At 34.7% G+C, this 20528-nt stretch overlaps 1 protein-coding gene across 2 annotated transcripts in view; it reads left to right on the top strand.

Annotated features, from left to right (window-relative positions):
• The window catches only part of Lmbrd2 (LMBR1 domain containing 2), a 44049-nt gene that overhangs the window by 12567 nt on the left and 10954 nt on the right, over window positions 1-20528 (top strand). For both annotated transcript variants that reach the window (XM_005386204.2, XM_005386205.2), the window contains exons 5-11: window positions 431-598; window positions 2527-2737; window positions 14785-14859; window positions 16032-16145; window positions 16501-16684; window positions 19325-19506; window positions 20016-20149. In XM_005386204.2, the coding sequence (XP_005386261.1) occupies window positions 431-598; window positions 2527-2737; window positions 14785-14859; window positions 16032-16145; window positions 16501-16684; window positions 19325-19506; window positions 20016-20149 (1068 nt within the window). The remainder of the gene's footprint in view (window positions 1-430; window positions 599-2526; window positions 2738-14784; window positions 14860-16031; window positions 16146-16500; window positions 16685-19324; window positions 19507-20015; window positions 20150-20528) is intronic.

Below are 20528 nucleotides of genomic sequence, written 5' to 3'. Positions count from 1 at the left end.
ACTGATATTTTAGTTACTTTCTTATTACTGAAACAAAATACCTGACACCCACAGCTTAAAGAAAGAGAGGTTTATTTTAGCGCACAGTTTTGGAAGTTTCAGTCCTTGCATGGTGTGCTGCTCTAGGTAGAAGCAGCATGGCAGAGGGGCATAGCAGAGGAAGACAGCTGCTTATGTCATTGCACCCAGGAAGCAGAGTGAGAAGAAAGCCAGAAGGGAGATACACACTTCCAGGTCACACCCCTTGGGGACTGCCTTCCCCTACCAACTAACAGCAGCTTGGCTATTGCGCCCCCATGGTCCAGTCCTCTTCCAAAAGCCTTACCTGCCTGTCTACACAGGAGGCTCTTGGGGGACATCCAGATATAAACCAGAACAACATTTATGTAACTGTTTTGTTTTTCTAATTATGTTTTTTCTACCCGTCTAGGATTCTGTTACCTTTTATGCAGTCATATGCAAGATCTGGAGGGTTTTCCATCACTGGAAAGATAAAAACTGCACTGATTGAGAATGCGATCTACTATGGCACATATTTGCTAATTTTTGGAGCATTTTTAATTTATGTAGCTGTAAACCCACGTTTGCATTTAGAATGGTAAGAAAAGTCTTAACATTATTTCTGTGTATATTTATCCTCAAAATCCTTATCTTATAAGAATATAGACATTTTACCAAGCAACTTAGTAAATTATGTGTTTTTGTTTTTTTTTTTTGTAAATTATGTGTTTTATAGCTTACCCCACAAAAATCTGAATATCCTTACTACTAAGAAAGAAAATGTAGGGGCTGGGGATTTAGCTCAGTGGCAAAGTGCCTGCCTGGCAAGGGCAAGGTCATGAGTTCAATTCCTGGTACTGGAAGAAAAAACCAAAACAAACAAACAAACAAAAAAGAAAGAAAATGTGGAATAGCATCTTTAAAAATTGCTGTTAAGTGCTGGGTATAGTAGTACATGACTATTATCCCAGCATTCTGGGAGGCTGAGACAGGAAGATCACAAGTTCAAGCTGAGCCCAGGTATAATGATTTGTGTCTAGATGTATCCCCCCACCCAAAGCCGGATGCCATCATGGAGCAGGCTTCTAAGGTTTTTGATGGATTCATGGTCCAATGCTGGGATTATAGGTGTGAGTGCTACATTCACCCTGGGGCGGGTAGCTTGCTTACAATATAAGGGAGGGAAAGAGGCTTGCTCTCTGCTGCTCCTCTCTTTTTGCTCTTGCTGCTTTTGCTGTTTTCCACTGCCGTGAACTGTTGCCCTCTACCATGTGCCACTCTGCCTTGGAGCTAGCCAAGTATGGACTGAAACTTCTACAAATTGAGCTAAATAAACCTTTCCTTTCTTAATTCTGAGCATCAGGTATTTTGTCTCAGCAACATGAGAAAAGTAACGAAGACACCAGGCAGCTATGTGACTTAGCAAGACAATTTTAAAATAAAAAGAAAAAAATTAAAAATTTAGAAAACGACTGGAAATAAATCTCTAGTACCATAAAAAAATATACATACACATGCATGTAACAATTATATGATTGATACAGCGGCACAACACCTGCCTGGCAAGTGCAAGGTTCTCAGTTCTATTCTTGGTACCCAAAAAAAAAAACAAAACAAAAAAATTGTAAAATGGATAAATGCTTTACTAATAGCTATGTACAAAAAGTAATAAAATTGCTTTTAGATAAAATTTCAAATTTTATAAAAGAGGAAGTACGTTGTTTTCTTCCTTCATTCCCCCAGCAACGTGCCGGCTGTTAAATTTTCCTTTTGTTTTGACTGTACTTTGACAGCATATTTGTTCTTAATGTTATTTTAGGTTTAGGCATTTCAATAAAATTGCAATCTAATTTGTACTTATCTGTAACGTACAGAGAAACTAGATCTGAAAATTTAGAAATAGAGTACTAGTTATAACTTACTGTTGCATTCCTGAAATTTGTGGAGGTTGCCCTTCACAGAAATTAATATAAATTTTTTTCATGCTTCACTTATTCATAATCTCTTAGAAAGCACCTAGTGACAAGTATGTTTCCTTTGGGAAAAATATATATGTATTTTTTTTTTACCATTGAGTACCCCACATTGTATTTTTAACTGTAATAGAATCAGTATTTTCTATGTTGAAATCTATTTTTGAGTTACAGTGATACCTACGTTTGTGAACTTAATTCTTTCCATAATTCTGGTCACAAATTGAATTGAATGAGAACTGAATCAAATTCAGTGGTTAGGTTCAATGGTTAGGTTCAATTTCCCTTCTGGGGAAATTTGATTTAATTCTCATCCAATTCAGTTTGCAATCAGAATCTTGGAAAGAATTAGGTTCGTGAACCGCCTTTCCATTAAAATATATCTGCTGTGACTAAAAATAAGAATCTGAGTATTTGAAAGTCTAATCTTTTCATTTAAAATCCTACCTATCCTTTAAAGTAGTTTACTGGAAAACCATTTAATACTAGTTTTATTTTACTTTTTTGTAGGAAAATATATTTATCACAGCCATGTGGTTATGCTTTCTCTTAGGAACCAACTTCAGACAATTGGTATAGCTGCTGCCAATACGTGGGGTTTGTTTCTTCTTGTGTTGTTGTTGGGGTATGGCTTGGTGGAAATACCTCGGTCATACTGGAATGGAGCAAAAAGGGGTTATCTACTTATGAAGACTTATTTTAAGGCAGCCAAACTGATGACAGAGAAAACAGATGCAGAAGAGAATTTAGAAGACGTTATGGAGGTAAACAAATTTAAACTTTACAAGCTGTAGTTACCACGTTGTATGCATTTCCTTTTTGATACTGCTGGTTTTTTGATAGCAAATTGGTGGGCTTCAGCTGCACGTTTGATGCTCATTCATTATCATATTCTACTGACAATTTAGCCTCATGCAGTATCATCCCCATCTTCTGCCTGACAAAGATTCAGGGAAAATACACTCAGTAATGAAAGACTATCTATGCCTGTTGTCTTGGGTAATTTTTTTTTTAAACTGTGGTCTTGTGTGTCCCTGCTGGGCAAGTACTTGGATTCTCCAGCAACTCATTTTTAAGAAAATTTTTGAGACAGGGTCTCATTAAGTTGACAAAGATGGGCTTGAACTTGGTGCTTCACCTACCTCAGCCTACCTCTTAAGTAGCCGGGATTGTAAGCCACCATACTTGGCTTTGGGTAGCTTTAAGTGACCTCTTTTAGTCTCAAAAGTTCCTTAATTAGACAATAGATTGTATGTTTACTCTAAATAGTGAAGTGAAGTAGTGATCAGAGAACACCTCCCTGAAAGTGTAAGCCAGGCAGTCCCACCAAATCTGGAAACCTTTAGAGAACAATTTGCCTGGCTGTTTGTATCAACAAATTTTGTTTTCTATCTGTAAGGCACTTCATTTTGTTCCCTTGTAAAATTCAGTTGACTTAAAGCAACTTCACCAAATTTTTCTGGAGGCTACACTTTTGAAAGTGTAAGTTATACTTTGAGTAATGTACATAAAAATGTACAACAAATTAGAAAACTTTTGCTGCGTTAAGTAATAATTTGGTTTTAAAAGAGATCAGTGGTCACTTCACAGTTTTGCTCTAGAAGGAAAATATTTCACTTTGGTGATATTTCTTTCCAACTTAAAACCTCATTTTGAAAGCCTTTCATTCATGTGAGAATAAACTCCAAAAGTTTTAAAACCCAATTCACCATATGTTTAGCTCTGCAGCCTTATCCCAGGAAAGGCCTCCATCCTCGTCAAGTCTGCTCTTTTTGGCTACTCAGCTTGCTAAGGATGAAATAGTAAACAATTCAGTATTATATATGTTATTAATGTATTTACTAATATATAATTACTATTGTATTATACATACTATAATTCTATCTTAATACTTACCTCACACTCAGCCTTGCCTCCTTAAACTTGATAATGGTGGTAATAATGACAGTTAAGTGGACTGTGTACCTAAATTCTAAGCACTTTACATTATGAATATACAATTGACTCTTGAACAATACAGAAATTGCCCCCACTAACCCCTATGCAGTCAAAACTCCATATAATTTTTGACTGTCCGACAGCTCAACTACTCATAGCCCACAGTTAATCAGAAATTTTACTGGTAAGATAAGCAGTTGACTAACACATATTTTATAGGTTACATGTATTAAACAGTTAACAAATATCTTACGTTATATATGTTATACATGGTGAAAAATACCCTAGAATCAAAAGCGATCACTTTTTTAGAGATAGGAAATTTAGTGGGGAGAGAACTTGTCCATGTGAGATATTCAGTATCACATGGTATTGTTAAGCAGATGCCACACTTGAACTCACCACAATAGCAACAAAGGATAGCTGTGAAATCATTGTGGTAGTCTAGTGGTTAATTTTATGTAGTTGTGGCTTAATACTGTGTATTTACCTTGATTTACATATTTTGTGACTGGAAATGGTGGTATTTGTGGTTTGTAAATGTATTCGTAAGTTTTAATGAATTTTAACTTTATAATAGATTCGTATATATTTCATGGCAATAATGATAAAATAGACTATTCACAAATATTTTATGCATTCATTACATGCATATTTCATTTTTCAGAAAAGCCTTTATATATATATATTTTTTTTTTTGGTTTTTCTCCGGTACCGGGAACCGAACTCACGACCTTGCGCTTGCCAGGCAGGCGCTTTTGCTGCTGAGCTAAATCCCCAGCCCCAAGAAAAGCCTTTATAGTCATATCCTAGGGCTGCTTGTAAGAAAAGTACTACAAACTTAATTAGCTTAAACAATAGATATTTATTGTCTCACATTTTTAGAGGCTAAAAGTCCAATAGCAAGATGTTGTCAGGATTGCTTTCTTCTGAGGGCTAGCAGAAATCTTTCATGCCTCTCTCCTAGCTATCCCTAGCAATCTTTGGTATTCTTTTTTTTTTTTTTTTGGTTTTTCTCCGGTACCAGGAACCGAACTCACGACCTTGCGCTTGCCAGGCAAGCGCTTTTGCCACTGAGCTAAATCCCCAGCCCAATCTTTGGTATTCTTAATTTGTAGATCCTACCTCCATTGTTCTTTCTCTCATTGTGTCCGAAGTTCCCCTTCTTAAAAGACAACTTGCTGTCAAGAGGCTATGAGCTCATCTTTACTTTGTTAATTGTATGTGTGATAACTGTATTTCCAAATGAGATTGCCTTCTGAGGTCTAGGGGATTAAGACTTTAATATCTGACTTTTTAGGACACACAAAAGTCAACCCATAATACCTTTCTTGGTCTTCCAGACTTTTAGACTCTTAGGCACTCAGCAGTCATTTTTAGGTGAGCGAATAAATGAACAAATGAAAGTAGGCTGTGATTGGAAAATTTTGTATTGACTTTTCAGTATTCAGACTTTTCTCTAAAATGTAAGAATTACATCAGAAAATATTAACTCAAAAGTATAGGAGTAAATCTATAAATTGTACACTCACATTTTCTCTGGCTTACAATAAATGTTAATACATTCTCAAAAGCAGATAATTTATATTTAATAATTTTATATATATTTGATGTACCTGAAAATTTGAAATGTTTGAAGGTTTTAAATATTTGAAATTTTATATTTGATAGATACTTATAATTGATAAAATTGTAATTTATTTCATTTTTATTTATTTAAATTTAAATTTGGTAGTGTTCCCCCAAAAGTCAGTATTAAATTCACTTGATTCAGATTTGAAGAATTTGAATTCACCAGATTTTTAAATATTCCTTTAACAAATACATAAATTAATTTTATTATTTGAGACCTGGATTTTTCTGGGACCGTCAATGTCTGAATGAAATAGATGATGTTGTTAAGCGGAGCCCGTTAGTTAGGAATAAGATGTGGGAAATTAAGAACTGGCCTTGGTCTTTCTGTGCTACTTCTATGTAGTCATTGGTTTAAACAGAGCTAGATGATTTAAAAAATTTGAGGAAATTTTCTATGTAAACAAGAAACTGCTCTCAATTGATATTTTGTAGCATATTCACTTAGATACCAGAATTCTACCCTCCCCCTGAAAACAATAGCACCAAAAATACTGTTTCTCAGGTATGAATTTTTTTGTTCATGTACTTTAAGGTAATTTGGGATTCTTTCTGCTTTTCTGAATATCAAAAAACATAAATTTGAGAAATTTATTCATCATTTAATAAGTATCTTCCTGCCATGTTAAGTGTTTACTAGTAACATCAAAAAACATAAATTTGAGAAATTTATTAATCATTTAATAAGTATCTTCCTGCCATGTTAAGTGTTTACTAGTAACTGTCTAGAGCAGAAAATTGTGCGCTCCCTTAAGGCATATGCTGAATGTGATGTGGAAGATACAAAGGAAATTCTCTAATATGGAGTGATTTCACATCTTCATAGGGGTCAGAGGAGATGAAATATGACCTGGACCCTGAAGAATGGCAAGCATTTTGATGGCTGACAGCATTCCAGTCAAATATTAGGAAGTTTTAAAGCCAAGTTAAAGTGATCATAAAGTTTTTTTTAGAAAAAGCCATATCAGGCCTGTCAAATGGCAAAGTCCAGACTGTCTTGAAAGTAATGAGAAATCATTGACACTTTCCAAACAAGGAAGAAATATGATACTGTTATATGGTTTCAGTCAGTTTGATGGAGGTGTACAGAATGTACTATAAGAAAAAAAGGAACAAAAGTGTGAATAATTTAGTTGGAAAGAAGACATAGTTGGTGCTGATTATATCTTTTAATAGATTACAATGTTTAGTTAACTTTTCTTGGTAATTATTTTCTCCGCTTTCCATATATATTAGCTTTCCAATTGCTGGGTAGTACCAAACACCCACAACTTAAAGGAGGAGAGATTTAGTTTAGTTCATAGTTTCAGGGCATTCAGTATAAGGACAACAAGCTCTAAGACAGGAACATCAGGGCAGAAGGGTCTGGCAGAGCAAAAATGCTTAGTTCATTGCTGGGAAACAGAGCAGGGTAACAGCATCAGAGAGACAGGGATGAAGGACCAGATCTAGTGCCCAATGTCACACCTCCTTGCACCACCCAGACACACCAAGAAGAGTGCTCTGCCAGTCCCCTTGGCAGCCCCCACACCAATCAAGTTGACACAGTCTCCATATATTCCCCAAATGTAGCTTCATTCCCCAAATTCATCTCTCTGTGAGTGTGGCTGTTACTTTTCTTTGAGGCATTAATGAAACTTACCACATCAAACCATTCAAAAGGTATTTGCTTAGTAGCCTTTACATTTTGTTATTTTTCTAGGTAAAGAATTTTGGGGAGGGAGAAGAAATTATTTATTCCCACTTAAAACTGTGTACTATCCTGCCTTCATGGACATTGTCTGACCTGCTCACAAAAGAATTGATTAGGCACGGTAATCAAAGGGCCCAACTCTGCTATTTTGTATGAAGGAAACAAAACTAATTTTTCAAATACTTCCCACATTTTACACAATTATGAGCTTTTGACTGAACCTTAAATTTATAACAGAGCGAATGTTAAAAATTCACTGTCCTAGTACTTGTTTTTATTTAATATGGCAAAATAAAGAAAAATATAGTATTTCATAAATATATGGTCAGATCATATACTTTCAAATAGGATGAATTTGTGATTTTACAAACTTTAAGGCAGCTTAGTAATGGAAAATTGTAATAATGCTCCAAGATGACCTTTTAAATTCCTAAGTCTGATGTTCATGTTCTTGTATTTAGGCCTCACATATTGACCTCACAGTAATTTAAGGCTTTGATTTTGCTTCTTCATGTGATCAAGTGTTAGGTCCTTACTCTTCTTTCCTTTGTAGTCATGCTTTGTTTGGAATTCTCAGTTCTGTCTGAAAACCTTTGTATTTTCTGTCCTTGTCCTTCTCTCTGGAAGACTTCCCCACCTTTTGGTTGGCTGTCTCCTACTCATTTTGTTTTATCCCATTTTAAATTATCAATTAATCAGAAAGCTTCCTACTAGATTATATTCTCTCAGATCATCCTATACTTTTATAGAAGTTTGCACACCTTTTCTATTTGGTTAATGTGTGTTTTCCTCATTAAGTTAAATTACTTTACAGAAAGTGTATGCTGGTACAGATTATTCAGAGTATGCATATACTACATTTTGGTAGATACTGCTATATTACCCTCCAAATACAAGATGTTACTTTTTACTGTGTATAGGAGGGCCTGTTTCTCTACAATCTTATATCATTATATTGTTGCAGAATTTCCAAGAAACTGAAGAGAGGAGAAGGGGATTTTCAGGAGGACTTTAACGGTGTACCTTCTAACCATTAGAAATGTAGAAAACTAGGCTGGGCCCTGAACCAAGCAAAGGTCCCCTTTTATACCATTTGAGATGTCAAGCAAGTAGAGATACAGAAGTGAAATAAAGGCAGTTAGTCATCCTAGCAGCTAAGCCTATTTTAGCCTTGAAAGAAAACATCCTGTGGATCTCAGGATGTTGGGACGCTGTAAAACTTGTTTATAACCCCATTTGTTAGTTTTGTCCGTGTTGGTACCTATTGCCTCTCTAGGAGATGAGATTCCCATGAGAGAACTCCCTGAAGCGTCTCCCTTATCAGTGAGAAGCACAGGGCCTGGTGAGAAAGCACAAGTCCACGTTCCTGAGGGAGGGGTTGCCTGAGGAGTTGCTTCCTGCTGAACTAGGAAGATTTTACAGAGCTCCTAGTTCTGCTTCAGTATGGTATCTGGTTTTTTTTCTAATTTTGAAAGAAAATGTTCTCTTTTAAAAGCTATAATTATTTTTAGTGAGCTTAAATATTCTTTTATACATTTATAAGCCAATTATATTTCTTCTATATTCTCATTTTTGTGCTTAGTTGCCAAAATTCTTTACCTATCAAGGACAGTGATTCTGAGTAATATTAGTTATAAATATTTTATAATAATTCGTTGACACTTTGGATGCTTTCTGTGCCTCAAGTTCTATATCCTTTAATGCTTTTCTCTATAATTTAGATGTTCCTTTCAATATCCCAGTGAATTCTTTTCTTGACTTGTAGGCTGTGACATGGTGTTTCCTTGCTTAAAATAGTTGATCCAAATTTTGTTTTTATTTCATGCGTAGTATGTAGCAGTGTGATTCTCTAAGAACTACTGGTTCTAAAGATTCCTCTCCTTTACCTTTTATGCCTTTCATGTTCATGACAGTACTTAATTCACCACCAAACTGTCATTGTAGTTATAGACTGACAATTCTAGTCTTCCTACCCCACCTTCCAGTGTGGATTAGCCAGCACAGAGCTAATGTACAGTATTGTCTTAATGAACAGATATAGGATGAATGAATTGTGACTGTTCTAGAGTTCTATTGGAAAGGAGCAGGTACTTTGTAACATGTGTAGTGTTTGCTGCCTCCTTTGGCTTCATTTCTACGTTTAAGATGAGATAATTGATCTTGAGGGACAAGGGGGAGGGATACAGTCCTGTTTTTTAAGGTTCACAAAATTTGTCAGATCTTTTGTGAAGTTTTAAAATAATTTTTAATCATCTTTGTAGAACAAGTAAGCAAATAATAGTGTCTGTTCATGTCAGTTGTCCATTTTTGGATTGGGTCCTTAAATGTGGGAGTTTTGAGTTCTTTATATGTTCTAGATATGTAAAGGAAAATCTTCTCTGTGGAACAGCTGGCAAAAATTATTTCCTACTTTCTAGGTTGTCTCTTCACTCTGTTAATGGTTTTTTTTTTGCTGTTTAAAAGCTTCTTAATAAGAAGAGATCCTAGTTGTTGATTCTTTGTGATAGTTCCTGTGTGATCAGGACTTTATGAGTCCCGTTCATAAAGTCTTTGCCACCAGTGTCTTCAAGACTTCTGCCTATTCTAGCTTCCAGCAGTTTTAGTGTTTCTGTTTTAATATTTAGATCTTTGATCCATTTTGACTTTAGTTTAGTGCTTGGTGAAAGATAGGAGTCTAGGTTTAATCTTCAGCCTGTGGAAAGCCAGTTTTTCTTTTCCCCTAGCACCACTGATTAAAGAAGCTTTCTTCCACTGGCGGTGTTTGTCTCCTTTATCAAAGATAAGGTGGCCGAGAAAGTCTGGAGTTGTCTCTGCATCTTCTAATCTGTTACATTGATCCTTGGGTCTGTTTTTTTGCCATTAGCTTTGTTTAATCACAGTAGCTTTTTGTTTAATCAGAGTAGCTTTGTAGTTTAGTTTCAAGTCAGGGATTGTGATGCCCCCTGCCTTATCTTTGTTGCCCAGGATTGCTCTTGCTATCCTAGGTCTGTTCTTGTTTCATATAAATTCTAGGATTGTTTTCTCTAACTTTGTGAGGTATGTGTTTGGAATTTTGATCAGGGTTGCATTAAATCTGTGTAACAATTTTGGGAGTATGGCCATTTTCACTGTATTGGTTCTTTCTACCCCAAAACAAAGGATATCTTTCCATTTTCTGATATCCTCTTCAATCTCCTTTTCCAGAATTCTGTAGTTTTCAGTGTATAGGTCTTTTACTTCCTTTATTAGATTGCTTCCTCAGTATTTCATTTTTTGGATGCTATTGTGAAATGTGTTGTTTCTCTAATTTCTCTCTGAATAAGTTTGTTGTTTGTGTACAAGAAGACTATTGATTTTTGAGTGCTGACTTTGTATCCAGCCATGCTACTGAATTTGGTTACTAAATCTAGAAGTCTTTGGGTGGAGTTTTTAGTTTATTCTATGTAAAGTATCATATCATCGGCAAATAATGATAATTTAACTTCTTCCTTTCCTATCCTAATTCCTTTTATTTCTTTCTCTTGTCTAATGATTCTGGCTAATGTTTCCAGAACTATGTTGAATTAGTGGTGACAGTGGACATCCTTGTCATGTTCCTGATTTTAGAGTGAAAACTTTTAGCTTTTGTCCATTTAGTATGGTGTTGGCTATTGGTTTCTCATAGATGGCTTTTATCAGATTGAAATGAAGACTACTATTCAGATTTTTGTAGGTTTCTTTTTATCATGAATGGGTGTTGGACTTTGTCAAATGCTTTTTCTATTGAGATGATCATAATTTTTGTACTTGGCTCTGTTGATATTGTGTATTACATTTATTGATTTGTGTATGTTGAACCATCCCTCCATTTCTGGGATGAATCCTACTTGGTAATTGTGTACAATCTTCTTGATGATATGCTGCATTCTGTTTGCCAGTATGTTATTGAGGATTTTGTGCATATGTGTTCATTTGGGAGACTGGCTTGTAGTTCTCATTTTTGGTTGGACCCTTCTCTGGTTTTGATATAAGATTAAGTGCTTGCCTCCAGGAATGAGTTTGGGAGTATTGTTTCCCTTTCAATTTCATTAAAGAGTTTGGGAAGTGGTGGCGTTAGGTCTTCTCTAGATTTCTTGTAGAATTCAGCAGTGAATCCATCAGGGCCTGGGCTTTTCTTTGTTGGTAGGTTTTTAATTACATCTTCATTTCACTGATATTAGTTCATTTAGAATTTGTATATCTTCTTGATTCAGCTTCTGTAAAGCATATGTATCTGGGAATCTGTCTATTTCTTCTATGTTTTCTATCCTAGTAGAATATAGGGTCTCAAAGTAGGCATTGATGATCGTCTGGATTTCTGCAGGATCTGTTTTGATTTCAGGATTTTCGTCTCTAATTGCATGTATTTTCACTATTTCTTCCTTGTGATAAGTTAGCTAAGGGTTTGTCAGTTTTGATTTTTCAAAGAACTAACTGTAATTAATTGATATTTGTATTGTTTTCTTAGTCTCCATTGCATTGAATTTCTGCTTATTTGATATTTCATGTTTGTTAACATTTGTTTTATGTAGTTAAGTGCACCATTATTTGATACATACATATTTATGATTGTTATCTCTTCCTCTTGGATTGTTCTCTTTACAGGGATGTAGTATAGTGACCTTGTTTGTCTCTTCTAGTGAGTCTTGGTTTAAATCCTCTTTGTCTGCAAACAGAATAGTGACCCTTGCTCTCTTCCAAATTCCTGTTGCATGGAGTATTGTTTTTTGTCCTTTGACTTTTCAGTCTGTGAATTTCTTTTTCAATTACATGTGTTTCTTGTATGTAGCATATTGATGGATCTTGTTTATTGATCCATTCTTCCAGTCTGTTTCTTTTGATTGTTGAGACCATTAACATAGATGGTTATAACTGATATATATATATATGTGTGTATATATATATAGGTATATAGGTGTGTGTGTGTGTGTGTATGTATATATATATATATATATTTATTTATTTATATCCTTGTCATGTTACTTTCCTGTTGTTGGTTCCCTTTTTTACCACCCTCTGTTTAATTGCCTGCCTTGCTTGGTGGATTCATTCTGTTGGGGTTCATGCAGTAGTAATCCTTATTATCTCTCTTTACAATGTCTTTCAGAACATTTTAGAGTGCTGGTTTTATGTTCATGAATTTCCTCAGATGTTCTTTGTCATGGAAGTATCCTATTTCTCCATTAATTTCGAAAGATGGTTTTGCAGGGTACATCAATCTGTGTTGGAGGTTTTTTTTCTTTGAGGGTTGAAGTACTTCACTTGAAAATCTCCTTGACTTGAGGGTTTGTGTTGAGAAGTCTGCTGTGATTCTGATGGGCTTTGTTTTATAGGTGATTTGTTTCTTTTCTCCAACAGCTTTTAATATTTTTTTTCTTGTGTTGAATTTCTGGAATCTTGACTATTATATACCTTGGTATAGTTTTTTTTTATTATGGTTAGTTGGGGTTCTATATGCCTCATTTATTTGTATGTCAGATTCTTTTTCCCTGCCAGGGATGTTTTCTGCCATTACTTCTGTGAATAGGTTTTTTATTTCATCTGCAGTATGTTCTGCTTTTTCATTGACTCTGATGAATCTTATGTTATTCTTCTTTGCATCATCTAGCAACTGCTGGATTGATTTTTCATGGTCCTTTGTTATTTTTAATAAATCTTTATTTCCGTGATTGCTAACTGCAGTCCTATCTTCTATATCTGATAGTCTGTTCCCACATTGGCTCATTTTCCTGTGTATACTTTCAATGAAATTTTTAATCTGCATATCTGTTTGAATTTGTTTCATGGATTTCTTTTCTTTGCTATATTGGGCATTCATGATTTCCATCACTTTCCTAAGCTTCTATATTTTTTTAATCTGTATCTGCTCTGGGGTCACTAAGCATATCTTTCATTATGGTCACCATCTCTGTAGTTATCTGAGAAATTATTTCTGATTTGATTTTTCTAGAGCCTTGTTCATTTGCTTTGTTAGTTCTGCTGTTACCACTTCAGAGAGTCCAGGTGGGCAGCTTTTGAATTATTCCACCTCATTGCCGCCTGGGCTTGCCTTTGGTGACCTGGAAGTCTGGGATTGCATTTTGTTTAAATGTCGTCTCATTTTCTAATTTTTTTTAGTTTAATTCCTGGGTTAATGCTTGTAAATTGCTTATAGAGAGTAGCTTTGTTACTAGTACTTAAACCTTTAGGAAATGAGTACTTTCTAGAGATGTCTTCCTAGTGTAGCTGACTTTTGGGTTTTGAGTCTGTTCTGCCTCTTCAATTTAGTGAGGATGAAAAGTTGCTGCCTGCTTGTCACAGCCCCTGGTTCTTTGGCATTGGCCTATAGCATTGTTTATGACCCTTAGGCAATCTCAGTCTTAGTATACTAGGAAGAACAACTGATTAGAACAATTATGTCACCTTGGCTAAAATAGTACAATCAGCAATTACAGTAGCATTGAACACAGCCTAGAAAACGACAAACTGTGGTAAAAATTAATTTTCGGTCTTTGGTTGTGTGAACTAGACTTGTGGTTATATAACAAAATCTAAAACAAACCAGAAAGTTGTATGCAGTAAGCAAGCCCTTGATGTGGCCATTCAATTTCAAAGGGATTAGGGAGAAAAACAGAGACATAAAAGAAGAGGAAGAGATTAGGAACAAGGGTGGAAGACAAAGATTATACAAACTTTGGGAAACTGGTAAAGAAGACAGGAGGGAAAGAGAGAAGGAAGAAATAAAAACCAGAACAGAAAAGAACAAGAGAACTAGCAACCATATTAACACTCACATAAAAAATAAGAGCTAACAATCAAGAAAAATAAACACAAAATAAAATGCAAGAAAAAAGAAATTAAATAAGAAAAAAATGTCCAAATCAAGGCATATCTCTGTTGTCACTGGTAGACAGTGTGGGCAGAGTCCAGATCCAAGTTGATTAATCCCAGAAAGCCAGCTGTAGTTTTATGGTGGGGTGGTGGATAATACCAGCAAGGCTGCACCTTTAGTTCCACTGAAGTTCAGGCAGGTTTCTAGCTGTGAGACTGGAACATGATTTGTTCAGCCTGTAACAGTTCATGTGCCTCTTGCCAGCTTGAACTCGGCTCCCTGCCAGCTCGAAGTTGGCTCCCTGACCTCCTGCCTACTTGAACTCAGCAGGCTCACCCTGACACTGAGAGCTGCTAGATGGAGCCACCCCACAGCTGTTCTGAGTTCTGAGCTAAGTTGGCCCATCTTCAAAATGGCTACCAGCCACTTGCCCTTTCCTGGAGGACATCTGAACATGACTAACTCACCAGCCATTGCTACCCACTGTGTCCATTGCTCTGTGCCACTGGTGCATTTTTCTGTGGAGGCCTCCAGGTTTGCCAGTAGTTGCTGTGCATCTTACTTTGTTTTTTATATATGTTATTAAGAATTTTTATTTGGTAAAAAGAACTTCATGTGATATTAAATAATTTGAGCTGAAATTAAACTTGGAGACTGTAGCTAGCATTTAGTGCATTCTCATTTGAAATTTCTGATGTGTAAAAGTCAAAATATTTTTATTACTCTTACTGTTTTCATAGGAAGTTCGTAAAGTGAATGAAAGCATCAAATATAACCACCCGTTGAGAAAGTGTGTTGACACAATACTTAAAAAGGTAATTGTTATATTAAATTATATTATCTCATCTATTTCTTTTTAAATATGAATGTATATAATATAAATTGCTGTTTTATAAAATAACAAGACCAGGAGACTATGAAAAGAATTACACATGGGTTCTTCCCAGTACATACAGAAATATTAACCATATGCTAATATTAATGTGTACATAGTGGATTTTTTTGTTAGATCAGGTTTAGAGCTATTTATTTTCCACTGATATGTGGACATAGGGGTGATGTTGAATAATGTATAGTAATTTCCATGAAACAGTGGTAGAGAGCCTCTAAATTGCCATTGTATATTATCACTAAATACATATCTCCTATCAGAAAATAAACTTGGGCCTCAGTAATTTGTTTCAACCAGCTTCCTACATGTCACTTTACAGAATGTTTCATTTATCATTAAATAATTGTCATTATGAAATATATAACATAGATGTTTACAGAAAGCCATACAACTAAGATTTTGGTATGGTAGTACTGAAATTGTAGAACTCATATTTTCAAAAGTGATTATTTGTAGTTCTTCTATTTTCTTTTATGCACCCACAGAACTACTGAGCTATGTCTTTTTATGTGTTTTAAAGCAGTTATACTAATTATTAGCTAATATTCCTTTGGCTAAAATCTTAGTCATAGGAATAAATATTTTTATCATGTCTCTTACTTGCTACTTCTTGAGACCTATTTATGGAGCTTATCTGACTTTGCCCAATTTCATATAGGTAATAAATCACTAATAGTATGGAAATACTCCATATAGAATATGCACTTCTCTCTACTGTGACTTTTAAAAATTTAGCATCTTGGATTTGTCATGATTCTTCTTAATTAACCAAGAAAATCAGTGAGCTTTTGTCTACTTAGAATAATTTTCTCAAATACTAGTTACCTAATGTAGATAAGCTTCCCTGTCTACACCATGCTTCAGTTAGCATACCTGAACATAAAGATAAGTATGAATGGAAGTTAGAAGAAAGTCAAAACATTTTAAAAATATTTTCAAAAAAAATCAGCAAGGAGAAATTAGCTGTTTAGAGATGCTAATAAAGAAAGACTGTTTTTGAGAAAATTAGAGATGACTCAGAATGATAAAGTTACTAATGAAAATAAATTTTATTTTACAGTTAAAATTTTTTTAAAAATCTGCTGTTCCTTTTAGTGCCCTACAGAGTATCAGGAAAAAATGGGTAGGAACATGGATGATTATGAAGATTTTGATGAAAAGCGTAATACCTACCCAAGTGAAAAAAGTCTGGTAAAATTGCATAAACAGGTAATTTTAATTATTAATTGTAGCTATTTCACTAACCGATTATTTCAAATATGTTTATAATTGTTACCTACAAAGAAGGAATTTTGACTGAATCTAAAACTTTGTTTAATCTTGTCTGTATCAATGTTTTTGAAATATTTTAACTTTATGTTTCTGGGTAGGGTGCTCTTGGAAATTGGGCAGAGAGAAGTATAACTGTTCTATAGAACTCTTACATCATTTTCACACCCAGTAAATGCACTATCACTTTTCTGTTGTGAGAAAAATCAGTGAATAAATAATTTCTAAAGAGTGAGTTGGCCCACCACTGGATCAGAACAATGACAGGTCTACTGACATCACTTCTCTTTTTTAGGTGATTTATTCAGTTCAGAGGCACCGTCGAACCCAAGTGCAATGGCAGATTCTTTTGGAACAAGCATTTTATTTAGAAGATGTAGCAAAAAATGAAACTAGTGCCACCCATCAGTTTGTTCACAGCTTTCAGTCTCCAGAGCCAGAAAATCGATTTATTCAATATTTTTACAATCCTACAGTTGGTATGTAATTTTATATAAATTTCAAAGTTTAATGATAGTTTTCTGCAAGAAAAAAAGTGTATATTTTCATCAAAGCCAAGATGAAATTCGCTTGTATTATTTATACTGTGTGGTAATATTATGTATTTGACAAACTTTGCCCCCTAAGTAACTATTTTACTTGTCATATAGTGTACCCATCATTTTTCACTATTATGTCACAAACAGTTGAAATTCTATGCAAAAGTGTATGCAATACATCAAGCATGTTTTGTATATACATGATATGCACTTAAAATAATTAGAATTTTAAGAAATTTGAGTCTTTCAGTTTTGACAGTCTATTAAAATATCTCCCTAAGAAGTCCTCTTTCATTATTTTCATTCATAGTTTTATTTATGAAACCTACATACTTTAGTCATCATTTTTTTTCACTTCTACAATTGCTTCTGACACTCCTTTCAAATGTTATCATATTTAGTGTGAAGAAACTTAATTCATGGGCCAAATTGTCTCTGTACCAAAGCTTCACAATAACATCTTTTATTCTAACAGCTGTATTCACTTGTTTATTTGAATGTTTAGTCCTCACCATGAAGACATAATAACCAAATATCTCAGAAAACTTCTTCAACAAAGATTCTTTCTAATTAAACAAAGGCACAGTATGGTTGATAACAGTTTTCATTCATTCAACAAATACTTGAGTACGTAAATTTTGTATATTGTTGGGCGCTGTGTATGCATCAGTTTAAAAAAAAACAAAATTTCCAGCCCTTGTAGGTTGAGAAAAATACGGAATAGATGCATACAGGTATAAATAAGGATGCAGAGTAGGTAATTAGTGCCAGAAATAGAAATTCAGGGCAGAAGACTTGTCTGCAAATATAAATTAGGGTGCCTGCAATGGGTAGTGAACCATGGGTCAGGAAAAAAAATCAGTAAAGAAGTGATTAAGATAGAGAAGAGAAAAAGTGAGGCCCACACCTGAAGCAATCCAGATTTTTAGAGATTAATTGATAAGAAGAAACAAACAGAAAAGACTAGAAAAGGAGTGGCCAGTGAGATAGGAGGTATACCAGGAGAGTTAACTATTCTGAGGAAAAGGATGTGTGACATACCTTTCAATTGTTGTAGATAGGCTGCATCATGAATACTGAGAATTGTCCAGTGGGTGTCAGGGAAAAGAGATGGAAGAAAGGTAATAAAGCCTGACTGAGGTTTAGAAGAAATAAGGAAGGCAACTAAAGATGTGGTAGAAAACTCTCAAGATGCTTTCCTTATTAAAAAAAGAGCAGAGAAAAGTGGTAGTAGTTGGCAGAGGATTATAGAGTAGAGGAGAAATTATAGCAAGTAACATGGGAATGCTGTAGAGAGAAGAAATTTGATACAGGATAGTGGAGAATTCTAGAACAGTGTTCACAGATGAGAAACAGTGAACAATGAAGAAAATTTCTTTTAATTAGGAGTAAGTTACAGAAGTACCTGAGATGTGAGAAGCTATAATAGTGGAATCATGGGAAAGTTCCCTTCTGATCATTTCTATTTGCTTAGCAACATGCTAAGAATAGGTATGAGGGGGAGAAGGATTTGGAGAAGAAGGTATGAAATAGTACTAACTCTCAGCATTTTAGTTTAGGGAAGACTCTAGGAATGAATGAGGTAGTGTTGAGGGCAAGCTCATTAGAGAAGAGGTAAAGAAAATGAGAATCAGTATTCAATAGGATCACCTGTGTGGATGGTGAAATCACCAGAAACTTTGCTGAGCTTAAGTTGAAAGGATTTACTTTTATGAGACGGGAGCTCAGTTTTTCAGGGTATGAAGTGAAAACATAGCCCTGCTGAGGGTGTAACGGAGTGGGGTAACACATGCTTAGCATACACAAGGCCGTGGGTTTTTTCCCTAGCACCTTAAATATAAATAAGGCCTTATTGAGCTTTCTTTTTGTTTTTAACTTTTATTCTTACCTAAATCCAGACTTAAACAAACCAGAATCTCACAAAATATTCTCATATACTTGGGTTCTTCACATGTTAAAAGTTTACCATATTAATTTGGTTTTTCTTTCTCTGTGTGTATTATTTCCTTAATGTTTCACACTTGTGTTCAGACATGATGCCTCTTTGCTTCTAAATGTTTCAGTGTGTATTTTCTAAAACTAAAGGTATGTTCTTATATAACCAGTTACTACTGTTGAAATCAGGAAATTGTTATTGATACTGCCCTGTTACTCACAGACCTTATTGCTTAATTATTCCAATGATATCCTTTGTAAAAAAGTATAGATTGTGTGTTGCATTCAGTTGTCCTATCTTCTTAGTCTCCTTTAACCAAGAACAGTTTCTCAGGCTTTATTTGTGTTCTGTGACATAGATGTTTGTGGAGGGTACAGGTAAGTTTTCTGTTGAATGTCCTAATGATTACACAGGTTATGCATTTTGGGCAGGAATACCATGGCAGTTACATCCTTTTCTGCTCAGTGCATTACAGCAGGAAGCACATGAGATAACAATTTGTCTCATTACTAGTGATCATTTGGCTAAGGTGGTAGCTGTCTGTTTCCTTCAGTGTAATTCTCTTGTTTGATATATTTTGAAACAGTATAAATACCCTGTTACTTCTTTATTTTTCCTAGTTTTCTGTTTCTTTTATCTTTTAGAATGGTACTGGGAATGTCTTTTGCGACCATGGTTTTACAGGATTCTTGCTGTGGTTTTGTCCATCTTTTCTGTAATTGTTGTGTGGTCAGAGTGCACATTCTTCAGCACAACTCCGGTCTTGTCTCTCTTTGCGGTCTTCATACAGCTGGCAGAAAAAACATACAACTATATTTATATCGAGGTCAGTTTACTTTATATCTGTCATAAATATACTCAACTTCATAGTTTAACCCTTAACTATTGTATTTTTTCTCATACATTTATTTCTTCTAGTAATAATGAAAGCAGTGATGTTTCCTACAGTATTATTGAGACTTCCAAAAATGAGTTTACCCAAACTATAAAAAATGAACCATATTTAAGGAGAGATGAAAAAGTACAAAATAGTGCAAGATTATTTTATGAGAATGCTTTGCTCTTTATGTCAGTGAAGCTATGTAACTTAGAGTCTTCATATGAAGAGTTTTCAAGGGAATGGGAAAACAGACTTACTTTAGGAAGTAGATTTGAAACCTATAGATCTAGGATATTGAACTGTTTGAAATGTAGACTTTTTTCCTATAATTTCATTTTCTTAGATGATTTTTAAAAATTTCATTATTGTACTTAAAGTTCAGAATAGCAATAAATGTTGGCTGGAAATAAATAATTCTTGTGACATTTATTAGTCTTAACCAAATTTTTTTCCAGATTGCTTGCTTCCTTTCCATCTTCTTCCTCAGTATTTGTGTTTATTCTACTGTATTCAGGATTCGTGTATTTAACTATTATTACTTGGCTTCCCATCACCAGACTGATGCATACAGTCTACTTTTCAGTGGCATGTAAGTAGGATTGAGTTGAGAAACAGAGAAATGTCTCCATCGCGTGTATCACTGTGGATCTCTCATTTCTTATTGTTTATGAATGAGTGTTGCATTAACAGCTACATTTGTATGAGCTAACTGATTAACAAATACCTGTGTTTTGGCTACCAGCTAAACCCTACTTGAGGTTTAAAGTTAAATTAAGTATGTCAGATTAAGAGGGAAAAGAAAGACATAGGAAGACTAAGTTTACCAGTTTGAGATTCAGTTTATAGATGAGTTCATAGTAGAAGCAATTGTAAGTTTAACTTTTTAATTTATTGTTGCCATATTTAAAGACTGAGTCATACCTGCAGAATAATCTGAAGGTCAGTGGCCTGAAATTGTTTTCAGGAGG

This window comes from Chinchilla lanigera, unplaced genomic scaffold, assembly GCF_000276665.1.
Source record: "Chinchilla lanigera isolate Chin_1 unplaced genomic scaffold, ChiLan1.0 scaffold00025, whole genome shotgun sequence".
In the NCBI taxonomy this organism is placed as follows: Eukaryota; Metazoa; Chordata; class Mammalia; order Rodentia; family Chinchillidae; genus Chinchilla; species Chinchilla lanigera.
This window is presented reverse-complemented; position numbering and strand designations above follow the sequence as displayed.